Source organism: Mercenaria mercenaria, chromosome 6, assembly GCF_021730395.1.
Source record: "Mercenaria mercenaria strain notata chromosome 6, MADL_Memer_1, whole genome shotgun sequence".
Lineage (NCBI taxonomy): Eukaryota > Metazoa > Mollusca > Bivalvia > Venerida > Veneridae > Mercenaria > Mercenaria mercenaria.
Genome location: NC_069366.1, coordinates 71,396,303 through 71,409,573, shown reverse-complemented (window position 1 = coordinate 71,409,573; position 13,271 = coordinate 71,396,303). Strand labels below are relative to the sequence as shown.

General features: G+C 34.8%; 1 protein-coding gene across 1 annotated transcript in view; it reads right to left on the bottom strand.

Annotated features, from left to right (window-relative positions):
* Positions 1–8,373: 8,373 nt before the first annotated feature.
* Positions 8,374–13,271, bottom strand: part of LOC123550421 (uncharacterized) — a 35,443-nt gene continuing 30,545 nt past the window's right edge. Inside the window, exons 12-17 of the mRNA XM_045338851.2 lie at positions 13,064–13,143; positions 12,525–12,647; positions 11,366–11,489; positions 10,522–10,708; positions 9,909–10,051; positions 8,374–8,655 (exon numbers count right to left, since the gene is read on the bottom strand). Coding sequence (XP_045194786.2) covers positions 8,536–8,655; positions 9,909–10,051; positions 10,522–10,708; positions 11,366–11,489; positions 12,525–12,647; positions 13,064–13,143 — 777 coding nt within the window. The 3' untranslated portion in view covers positions 8,374–8,535. The remainder of the gene's footprint in view (positions 8,656–9,908; positions 10,052–10,521; positions 10,709–11,365; positions 11,490–12,524; positions 12,648–13,063; positions 13,144–13,271) is intronic.

Here is a 13,271-nt window from a genome sequence, read left to right as displayed (position 1 = left end):
GGGTCATCTGGGTTCAAAAACTAGGTCACTAGGTCAAATCAAGGAAAAACCTTGTGTATGCGATAGAGGCTGTATATTTCAATTGATCTTCATGAAATTTTGTCAGAATAATTACCTTGAGGAAATCTAGGCCAAGTTCGAAAATGGGTTACCCGGGATCAAAAACTAGGTCACTAGGTCAAATCAAGGAAAAGCCTTGTGTATGCGATAAAGGCTGTATTTTTCATTTTATCTTCATGAATTTTGGTCTAAATGATTATCTTGATAAAATCTAGGCCGAATTGGAAAATGGGTTATCTGGGGTTAAAAAGTAGGTCACTAGGTCAAATCAAAGAAAAACCTTGTGTATGCGATAGAGGCTGTATTTTTTAAATTGATCTTCATGGAATTTTGTCAGAATGATAACCTTGATGAAATCTAGGCCAGTTTCGAGAATGGGTCATCTGGGGTCAAAAACTAGGTCACTAGGTCAAATCAAAGAAAAACCTTGTGTATGCGATAGAGGCTGTATTTTTCAATTGGTCTTCATGAATTTTGGTCAGAATGATTGCCTTGATGAAATAAAGGTCAAGTTTGAATATGGGTCACCTGAGATCAAAAACTAGGTCGCTATGAAATATCAAAGAAAAATGTTTTGTATGCGATAGAGGCTGTATTTTTTAATCGAGGTTGATGAAATTTAGTCAGAATGATTGCCTTGATCAAATCTAGATCAGATTCGAATGTAGGTCATCTTAGCTCAAAAACTAGGTCACTAGGTCAAATTGAAGAAAATGCTTGTTTACACTTAAGAGACCACATTTTTGATCCAGTCTTAATGAAAATTGGTCAGAATATTTGTTTCCATGAAATCACTATGTCAAACATGTTTACACTGTTATGGTGTGTTTATCAGGTGAGCGACCTAGGGCCATCTTGGCCCTCTTGTTAGCTCGACTTTTCGAAGAATAGGGGAGCTATCCTACTCGCCCCGGCGTCGGCGTGAGCGTGGGCGTCACACAAATGTTAAAGTTTGCGTACCACCCCAACTGTTTTCAAAGTCCATTGAGATATTGCTTTCATATTTTGCATACTTGTTTACCATCATGACCCCAGTCTGTAAAAAGGAGGAGGCAACTCTATCCAGCATTTTGATTGAATTATGGCCACTTTTCGACTTAGAATAAATGTTAAAGTTTGCGTACCACCCCAAATATTTTCAAAGTCCATTGAGATATTGCTTTCATATTTTGCATGCTTGTTTACCATCATGACCCCAGTCTGTAAAAAGGAGGAGGCAACTCTATCAAGCATTTTGACTTAATTATGGCCCCTTTTTCGACCTAGAATATGCTTATTGTAATGTTAAAGTTTTACTCATTGCTTATATTATACTATCAAGCACTGAGAATAGTCGAGCGCGCTGTCAACTGACAGCTCTTGTTGAATATTGTATTAAAATTTTCTAGTTAGTAAACATCTTAACCTCCCAGATTTGGTTAGTTTTTAGGGGCAGAAAAAAACACAGTAAAAACATGTTTTTGACTGTTATATCCGTCTTGTAGTATATATAAAAAGGTTTTATGGATAAAAAGTGTTGAGTGCATGGTATAAAGGTTTATGGTACATTCAACTTGATTTGCACGAACTCAGCCTGCATACTCTTGACCTATGGTCCTTATAAAACCTCTATTTTCATACGGTGTACAATTAATGTGATTTTCTTTTTGAATATTAAAGCATAAAACTGTAATTCATAGCATCTCCATACGTTCTTTAGTCAATTGCTGAGTAAGATATGTAGTACATCATGTTTCTCTAGAAAGCTTACCTAATTATATTTGAAATTCAGTTGGTTCGAACTACCTATAGCTCAAATAAATTTGAGGATTTCTTTGTTTTTTTGAACAGTGAGTTTTGAGTTAAAAAAGTGAATTTCGAGTGAGTTTCGAGTTAGAAAAGTGAGTTTCGAGTTTAAACTCACCCCTGTGGGTTGAAAACCTTGCTTGTGGTGCAGAACTCTCGGGTGAGGAAGCCATCTAGCTGGATGGTTGTGCTTGAAACAATGCATGAAGGGGTACCTGGGATCTTCCTTTAGAACGATGTATGGAGGGGCACCTGGGGTCTTCCTTTAGTACCATGCATGGAGGGGCACCTGGGCTTCCTTTAATACCATGCCTGGAGAGGCACCTGGGGTCTTCCTCTGGTACCATGCATGGAGGGGCACCTGGGGTCTTCCTCTGGTAACATGTATGGAGGGGCACCTGAGGTCTTTCTCTAGTACCATGCATGGAGGGGCACCTGATGTTTTCCTCTTGTACCATGCATGGAGGGGTATGGCCGTAAGAACAAGAGTGGGGGGGGGGGGGGGCTACCCCCTCCAATAATTTGACCAATTAAGTTAATTCTTTTAGCAATCTTTTGACAACGAGTCAATTTTAGCTGTGCCCTGTAGTTTTGTAGTTGTTTTTGATGTTTTAACAACCAAAATATTTTTTTAAAAAAAAACGTTGTTTAACATTTCATGGAACTGGGTTTGTTATAGGTCGGCTGACTTTCAAAATGTGTGGCGCCCTTCCGCCCCCACTCTTAAAATGCTTCCTACGTGCCTGACGGGCGCCTGGATTCTTCCTCTAGTACCAGAAAGGCTGGAAAATCATCAAATGACACATTTTCCTGTCAATGTTATGTTAAACAAAAACACACACAATAATTATGTAACTGACCGGCAATGAAAGCCTTAATGCATGAATATTTGATCACCACCCGAAAGAAAATGCACCTACCTTCCAATCAAAATTTAACAGTGACTTAATGTTAATGAACATTTAATGGAGACCAAATGCAAGTGGTATTAGAAAACTTATTTTTCCTTGAAAAGATCAAATACCCAAAATTTTTATGCAGCTTCTTTAAGCCACGTCCTTTAACAAGTGCATGTACTTATTTCACATCTGCCAAATAAGTAGTGTATCTATTGTGAAATTGGCAAATTCACCCAGATTTTCCCCTTTTCAATAAAAGCATATGAAAATGTACTCAGAATGTGAAACCCCTTATCCGATGCATTGTTTTATAAGAAGACTTATAATATTTTCTACATGTTCACAAGCACATACAGTAATTGTGGTCTAAACTGAAGTAAAACTCTTGAAAAGAAACATTGAAAAATTAAACAAATTCCTTGAAAAACAGTACAAACTATTATTTGATGAATTTATCTACCTGGTACTTAACAACATACCGGTAATTATTGGTTTTTAACCGATATTTGCGCTAACTTCAGTGATTTGAATATTACTTTCTTTTCTTTAAAACAATGCAAAAAAGCACTTACTTTATCTTAATGATGAGTATCTCTAAGTGAACTGAAAAAATAAGGCAATTAATTTGGATGGCAAGATATGGTAACCACAAACTGTGGTTTGAAATGAAATGGAACGGCTCGAAATACATAGTTTGACGTGATATGCGTTCTAAATCCAGTTAGACTTCAGATTTGTCTGTTATTTCTCTTTTTTTATGTTCTGTTAGATTTGTGTATTTTTGGATATTTTGTATGTTGGTTAGAACACGACAGATACGCCATGTTCATTTATATTACGTTTTAGCAATGATTTATAAAAGATAATAGGTAAGGGTAGATTTCTTGGAAGCACAGCACCACAAACACAGCCTCAAAGCCATGCATTTGCAAAGTAAGCCCACAACAATATATATAAAATAATATTTTTTTAGGAACGAATATCATTTAGTGCTGCTTTGTGACGCATTTACACTTTTGACACAGCAGTATATACTGTCATATTTTACGCGGATGCCAAGCATGTTCAAGCTAATAGAACTGTTTTGAAGCACTAATAAGACTTTATTACATCATCTATCAAAGCAAATCTTTTAACCCTTACACTGCTAAATTTCTATAATGAACCTGTCCATCTTTCAATTAGAACAGTACCATTAACTGTTAAAAGGGATGTTTACCAAACATAATACAGTATTATTAGTACATAATAAGTCAATGAAAACCAAGAAAGAGAAATTCAAAGCAAACTATTTACAGATCACGCTTATTTATTTCAAAATAAAGAAATTTATTTTAGAATAATGAATTGAAACAGATCAGTGATAGGCAGATATATTTTTCAGTTGTTTCATAAAACACCTAAATCATTGTTTTGGTTGCCAACTGTTGTCAGTTTCTTTTTGTCCCTTGGGAGCAGTTTCACTTCTTCCCACATTATACATGATTTCTGTTTTGTAGGAAGGTGTTAGTTCTGTTCTTAAAACTCCTATTGCCGGGTATTCTTATCCATTGTAGATTACAATCAGCATTTCCTTATTTTAGCAATTAAGACATGAATTATTGTATAGAAGCATTTTCATCTGTGCAACATCTTTTTTTTAAAAAATCATTCAAATTTAAACACAGAATACATAATATATAAAAAGTTAAACAACAGCATTAATCCACTATATATCAATTATTCATTAGGTATTCTTTCTAGTTCAATAATTTTTACCAAAGTGCTCCCTGTAATCTACAGGTCAAGGGGTCGTTTATAAACATGTGTGAATGGCAATAAATATCCCAGAACCACCAGGTCATGTAACATGATCATTTTCAGCTGTAATAGCTTGACCTTAGATAAAGGTCGATCTCCAGGATTCAGGAGATGCTCAAACCAGATTTGCACAGACCGTATGTTTTGAGAATAAAAGGGACATTATGATACAAAATTTGTATTGCCTCAGGAGTTGTCTCCTGTGAACAAAACATAAGGTCTGAACACAGACTAGCTCCGTTGATACACAGCCCGTACGGTTTCAATTTATCATACCCGTCGATATGCCATAAATAATTAGGTCCAAGATTCAGGTACATCCGACGTTGAAGACGAGTTCTCCTTCTCTGTTCAATACCTTCTTTGTCACAAATATGCATCATCAGGCGAACTGTTTCCTGTGTAACCACATATCCCTCTTGAAGGAGTTTCTGATGCATCATCTTGTATCCAAGTTGTTTGCTGGATGTCATTACATTTTCCATGACATAGAGAGCAACACTAAGTTCATCACTTTTATTTATGCGTCTAAATAACTTCATACGTGACAATATCCGGTTAAGGCTTCGTAAAGAAACTTTAAACCTATTTATTTTTTCAAGACAAAGTAATATTTCACGGTATTTCATACCAGATGCAAAATATGTTTTTATAATGTCATCCATGCCGTGTAGTTTTAAATTACACACGTTTCCTTACTAAATAATAATACACACGAGTGTATTGTTCCACTGCGCATGCTGAAGAGTCTTTTAGTCAGTGACATACGTACGAGTTACTAAGTCCTACGTAGGAGATACTAACTACTACGTAGGAGTTACTAAGTCCTACGAAGGAGATACTATCTCCTACGTAGTACTTAATATGTCCTACGTAGGAGGTACTATGTCCTACGTAGGAGATATTAAGTCCTACGTAGGAGATACTAAGTCCTACGTAGGAGATACTATGTCCTACGTAGGAGATACTAAGTCCTACGTAGGAGATAGTAAGTCCTACGTAGGAGATACTATGTCCTACGTAGGAGATATTAAGTACTACGTAGGAGATACTAAGTCCTACGTAGGAGATACTAAGTCCTACGTAGGAGATACTATGTCCTACGTGGGAGATACTAAGTCTTACGTAGGAGATAGTAAGTCCTACGTAGGAGATACTATGTCCTACGTAGGAGATACTAAGTCTTACGTAGGAGATACTATGTCCCACGCAGGAGATACTAACTACTACTTAGGAGATACTAAGTCCTACGTAGGAGATACTATCTCCTACGTAGTACTTAATATGTCCTACGTAGGAGATATTAAGTACTACGTAGGAGATACTAAGTCCTACGTTTGAGATACTATGTCCTACGTAGGAGATACTAAGTCCTACGTAGGAGATAGTAAGTCCTACGTAGGAGATACTATGTCCTACGTAGGGGATACTAAGTCCTACATAGGAGATTTTATGTCCTACGTAGGAGATACTAACTCCTACGTAGGAGATAGTAAGTCGTACGTAAGACAAATTTAAATCTCTCTGCTGGCACCAGGACGCTTCCATACGCTTCCATATGAAATTGAATATTATTGAAACACGTAACAAATTGAAAAGTCTACATTTTGTACGTTCATTGATTTCAAAAAAGCATACGATTTTTTAATAGATGTAAACTTTGGAAGAAATAGGGCAGTACAATAGGTTCATCTGGAAAATTATTTAAATCTGTAAGATCCCTTTATAATACTGTTTTGTCTTGTGTAAGACTTAATGTATTATCTACTGATTAGTTCTATGGCTCATTTGGATTGAGACAAGGCTGTGTCCTGTCACCCCTTTTATTTAATTTCTACATCAACGACTTGGTTACATATTTGAAGTCATCCTTAATATGGGAATTTCTTTTGGTGAAGACACGTTACGTATTCTATTCTATGCTGATGATATTGTCTTATTTGCTGAAACCGAACATGATTTACAGTTTTTATTAGACCGCCTTAATGACTGGTGTTGTTCAAATGATATGTTTATTAATACAGATAAAAGTAACGTGATGCATTTTCGTCGTAAGTCACTCGTCAAAACTGACTTTGAGTTTCACTGTGGTGTAAAATCTTTAGATATTGTTGATAGATATGCTTATCTTGGTCTTGTATTAAATGAACATTTAGACGATAATATAACCGTTAAAGATGTAACTCAAAGTGCAAATTGTGTCTTAGGTCTTTTATTTAAAACAGCTGGAGGTTTTACATATGATCTTTATAAAAAAAACTGTATGATTCCTACGTGTGACCAGTCATTGATTATGGTTCTTCTATCTGGGGTACAAAATCATACTCTTGTATGAATGCTGTTCAAAATAAAGCAATGCGTTTCTTCCTTGAAGTCGGGAGATACACCCCTAATGTAGCTGTAAATGGTGAAATGGGATGGGATTCCCCGGCTGTACGACAATGGAAATCTGTTTGTAATTTCTGGGCTCGTATTTCTTCATATCCGGATACTAGAACTAATAAACGTATCGCACAATGGGCAAACGTTTAGTCGAGTAATAGATGTAAGAACTGGGTTTCATAGTGTTAAGTCGTATTTGGTTAGTCTAGATCTGAATGAGTTTTGTGATATTAATATTTCAATACATAAACATACATTTCTAGCAACAGTTAAAGCAACGTCTATGCGTATGTATGTTAACGGTTGGAAGTCCAAATTGAATCAGGTTAATAGTACCAGAGGTAGAGGTAGAAATAAGTTACGCACTTATTCATTGTTTAAATCTGAATTCGGTGTAGAACAGCATTGTAAAATTATACTTCCAAATAGTAATCGTTCAGCCTTAGTAAATTCCGCTGTGGTGTCGCACCATTGAGAATTGAAACGGGACATTATGAAGGTTTAGATATTGAAAACAGAAAATGTCATTTTTGTGAAAGTTTAGAAGATGAAAGCCATGTACGTTTGGACTGCAACATGTACTATGACATTAGAATTGGCTTGTTTAACAAAGCCTGTTTTATAAATCCAAATTTTGGTATTATGTCAAAACAAGATCATATAAATGATATGTTTTCCAACCCATTATTGATTAGAGATAGTGCTAGAGCCTGTTTTAATATTTTAAAAGAAAGATCTTTTAAACTATGTAGATAATGTACAACCATCTTTTACTCTCTTTAACAAAATATAAGATATATTTTAAACTATGTACATAATGTACCTTCATCTTTCCTCTCTTTGATAAACAAAACTTTTTATGTTAATTCTAGATTCTATTGCTATTCAGTTCCTTTATGATCTGATCATAGGGGATATTTGTTTTTTACACCAATTTTTTTGATAGTGCGCGTTTGCGCCTGTTTTCTATTCTCAATGTCTTATTCTAAACATTTTAATGCAATATTTAAACCTTGGATTAGCAGTAACAATCTAGTTTTTAGGAATTATGTATGATAACAATTGTGACTGTTATTCATACAGTAACGTAGATGTCTAGAAGTAGTTCATTAAAGGCTCTTGTAATTCATTTATGAATGGAAATGTACTTTAGTTATATGTAAATTCTAAGTATAACATTTTTAATGTGATAGCATGTTTTAATTCCATGTATATTGTACATTGGTGAGACTATAATAAATAATAAATATATTAGAAAAAAGACCACCGCCTGAATAGGTTTGCAGCCTTTTCAAAAACTAGCCTTTTGAGTTGTTGGATTCATAGTAAAACAGTTATTGTCTTTAAGATCATGTCGATATAAGTATTTATATCGACCTTACTTAAAGGTAAGATCTTGATCTTGAATAATTAAAATAATGAAAAAGCAACATTACCAAACAATTCACACTCCTTTATATCACACATTATTTGCTGATGAATACAAATGAGACAAAGGTAATAAATGATAAGATATAGTATTTGTCACGTGATAACTAGTCCAAACCTATATTATTGTCGATACTTTCTAGTAAGACTATGAATATCTTTTTATGACATTATGACATCTTTATTTTCTGCCTCTTTTAAAGATGGCTTTTTCTAGTCCCATCATTGGAGATTCGAATACCAAAGACACTATGAAGCCGATACCATAGGACAGTACCAAGTGACCCAGGAACAAATATATCTGAAATTAAAAGTATTACATACGTTATTTACGTAACATTATAGGTCAGACTATGATAGTATATCGAAACTGATTCTTCATAAATACAACAGTCTTTTCTTTGAATTTTCCGTTCTGTTACCAACTACTCATAAACACAACATATTTCTGATGATACGTTTTAGTATTGGAGGTTTCGTCATAACTTTGTAACAATGTTTTTGATAAACGAAGCAAGTTCTGTCTACTGCTTTAGGTAAATGCATAATCCATGTACATGCATTAAATGACAAACTTTCAACGTTGAAATATTCAAAATTTGTTCATTTCATTTCATGACATTATGTTGATATTTATGAGCTTTGTATCGGGAAATATGCACGAGTTCTTCAGCGGAAATATTGCGCGACTTAAGGAGCGCAATATTCTTCTGCTGAAGAATGAGTGCATATTTCCCGATGCAAAGATGATAACCTTTTTATTACATACGCATCTACACGTATAAATATTATGTAAATATCATAAATATGTTCAATAGCCTGAATATGATTGACAATACTGAACTAAATAGAAAAAATAGTGCAACAAAACACGCTGAATTACGTCACGCACCCGATATGAAATTCAGGCGTCAGTGTATGGAAAAATATTGACGTTTCCGGTGCCAGTGTAATTTAACGAAGAATAGAAACGAGTATGTAATAAAATATATTATGCATTACACTCTGATCAAGCCCGCACGCTTAGCTCAGTAGGGATAGCGTTAGTCTACGGATCGCGGGGTCGCGAGTTCGATCCCCGGGCGGGGCGTATGTTCTCCATAACGATTTGATAAAAGACATTGTGTTTGAAATCATTCGTCCTCCACCTCTGATAATTCATGTGGGGAAATTGACAGTTACTTGTGGAGAACAGGTTTATACTGGTACAGAATCCAGGAAGACTGGTTAGGTTAACTGCCCGCCGTTACATGACTGAAATACTGTTGAAAACGGCGTTAAACCCAAAACAAACAAACAAACAATACACTGTGATCAGTGGCAAACCTCAAAGCAAACAGACAAATGTATGATCGTAAAAGACCACGGTGACTGTGTTGTCGAATGTACGTACGCACGCAACAATATTATAACGATGACGAAAACATTGCATGACTTTCAAATGTAATACAATATTGCTTGAAGTAAAATACATGTAGTTGCAAACTAGGTAATGTGACAAAATCATAGCTTACTATACATCTATGTAATATAAAGATTAATACATGTACTCACCACTTCATAAATAGAAAAATATGTAGGTGTGTTTCTACTCATGTAGAAGACAAGCATGACAAGAGGATGGATAAGATAGGCACTGTAAGTCAAACGTCCGAGAGGAACAAAGGCTTTCCAAGACAGTACTTCGTTGATCCAACCTGTATGAAGGAATAAAATGATAATCGGCGTTATGTTTTTGACACTCTGGCATGTTAATCAATTGTTAAGGTTTGCAATATAACATAGAGTGACTGGCTGGTTTTATTTTGCTTTCCTTTTTACAGCAGGTGCTTTTAAATAGACATTTTAATTTCAGTTTGCTTTTAACATACGAAATGAATACAAACTGAATGTTTGAGTCATAAGGCGAAAAGTAGTTATTTCAGTATTGCGTCAAAATACGTTTACCATTGTTAATAGTATGGCCACTCAAAATGGGAGCCAGGCTAAGGGATAAATTAATGAATATGAAATGATTAAACAAGTTTCGTTTGTCACATTTTCGCTTACTTAATGTTCTGAATATACCTTTAAAATATAGGAAGAAACAGTTCTACAACTCCATAATAATCCGTAAAATAGAAATATAAAGGGGATACCAAAACAGGAATCTTAAGCATTACAATACCTCCATGTCCCGTGGCACAGGCAAATACAATCCAACAAACAGCAACACCCCAAGCCGTTCTGTGTAGAGCAAAGAAGGCAGCTGATTCTTGCTGGGTAAAAGTATGTTTGTCACCGTCTGAGTATGGTGTATAAGCACAGACACAGCAAAGGGCCAACGAAATCAACCAACATACAATATTGATTATCTGCACAAAATAAATAATTGCTTTAGATATTGACCGTTTTGCAATTGACAATGCTCTGCAGCTTAATTATTATCTAAAATGATTTACCGTACAAAACAATATAAATACATGTATAATCTGTAACATTAAATTGATGTTTAATGATTAGATATTTTGCTTCAAAACAAATGTGTTAAATAAGGATCTTAGAAAACCTAAAACATTAATAGGGCAAAATGAAACCTCCAAAGAATTTTATCCTCTTTTAATATTGATTCATACTGTTGACGTGAGTTTCCTGGAATTTCGGCCTAAATAATTATGCGTGGTAAGGCATTTACGTAGAAAAAAGTGATGTGATTACTGGCTAGTATGTTATAAAAATAAACGCTACATTGTTCATAAGAAAACCTAATTATATATAGTCAGCTCATTTTCTCAGAGGATCTATACATTTAGTTAAGCGCGTGCATTTGTTTTGAAAATCGTCTCTCGGTCCAGATTGTTTACAAGCATATCACTTTTTATAGACCTTTGTGTGACCAGTGACCGACCATGAGATAAACGAAATTGATGAGTCACAAAAATAATACCTGTATTTATGTGAAAAGACAGCAGATAGTTTTTGGTCGATACAAGAATTTTAACAGCACTGTATAACTTACGAACTGGACTCACCTTTGGTAAATTACATTTGCATTTACATCTATAGAGGATATAACCAGTAAACAATCCCACCACATACGGTCCGAAACGTGCATAGCTTGGCATGTACAAGTTCTTTCCATAATCCGCATCATTTCTGTAAAACACAAATTTTGATGTGCAATTAAGGTCAGTCGAATTGTTTATCAACACTAAGCTTAGCCTGCACATCCAGGTGCAAGGTGGCGGCTACTGAGAACAGCGCTCTGTACTTGAGCTCAGTTTTCACATTATTGAAATGTAATCATAGAATAGACTGCTCATTTTAACTGTTAGGGTTGAACTAATTCCAACATAAACCTTGTGGCGTGGAATAAATAAGATGTAAGGAAATGAAACACAGAAAAAATTCCTCAAAAAGATCATGACACATTTTTGAGACATTGCATCTGTAATATATATATATATATATATATATATATATATATATATATATATTGTGGCGCTTACTGTGGACCATATGCTGTACTGTTCTACTACTGGTATACTATAACATTAATGGTCGCTTTGAATATCAGATAAAAGGTATTTTGAGATTTCTAGCAAGTACTGGTAGGCTACGTTTAGTATTTTACCATCTTTGACAAAAAGCTTGGGGATGTCAAAAGTCAGAACATAGATGTCAAAATTCAGAACATAGAATTTCTAACCAAATTTATACAGCTTATAAAAAAATTTTGTATTGATTTAAATGGTATTGGAGTTAAAACGGGTTTAATAATTTGTTTATTTTCAAAATCTAAAGGAAGTTGACTTTAAATATCATCTAATTTTCAGAGATTTGCTTGGGTTTCTTTTGAGGACTTTTTTCCTCTATTGCAATATTATTTCTAGTAATATAACCGCCTATTACAGTATGATAGAGATTTGTTTAAGCTGGTGCTCCCCAGTGCTGTTGTGTTTCCACTGACCGTTCCAATTCAATGCCCCACTGTGTTTTTTATTTGTTTGTTTTGTCCTTGTGTTTTTGCTTTGTGTGTGTATGAGTTAGTGTGTGTTTGTCGTGTGCACGTCTGTGTGCTGTGTATTGTGATTTTGGGAGGAACGTTTGCCCTTGTTTTTCAGCAGGATTTTAGAAGGCTTTCATGCATGGAGAACATCCCCACCCAACATGTACTTGTATGCTACATACGGTTGTGGGGCGTACGGTAAGTACATTTGTACTTGATATCGATGACTGTACGCTACAACACCGGCTGCCACTGTTGTTGCCGTCAGAAACAATAGACAGGATACAGCTCCGGCAATCTGATTGCTACAAAAAAAGAAGGCTCCAGATATAAAAACAAAAGAAAAAATCAGTCAAGTTTAATTGACAGGCTTGCACAAAGTTCTATCATTTGGTAGATCGGCGCCATTTCAAAGGAAATAGCATTCCTTTACAAACTATTAAATGTTGTTAAACAGCAATTAAAATAAATACCAAGAAAGTCCTTTTTAAGCGCAAAGGTATATCTTTCTGCAGTTATTTTCATATGAAAACATTACCTGACCGACATAGTTAAGTTAAAATATGATATTGACAATTAAATTAATACGTTTTGACACTTAGAAATAATGCATTTATCCGTATAAACTAAGCCAAGAAATAAAAGATAACCTTCTAGAAAAGTATACGGAGTCTAGACAAGCACCTGCTTTCGAATCAATCAAATAGTAATTTATACTTACTAAAACAGAGGTAAAAGTATCAGTGGACTGATTATGTAGAACTGCATATCATTGGCCAAATACCATGTCCATCCCATGCACTGAAATAAGTGAAAAATAAAAAGGAACATCAGTTACTGTAGTGTAGAAAATATGTTAACTTGTCAAGTTAATTGAAAAATAAAGTTTGAAATCTTGTCGAAACAGAAAACGTAAACGGAAGATAAAA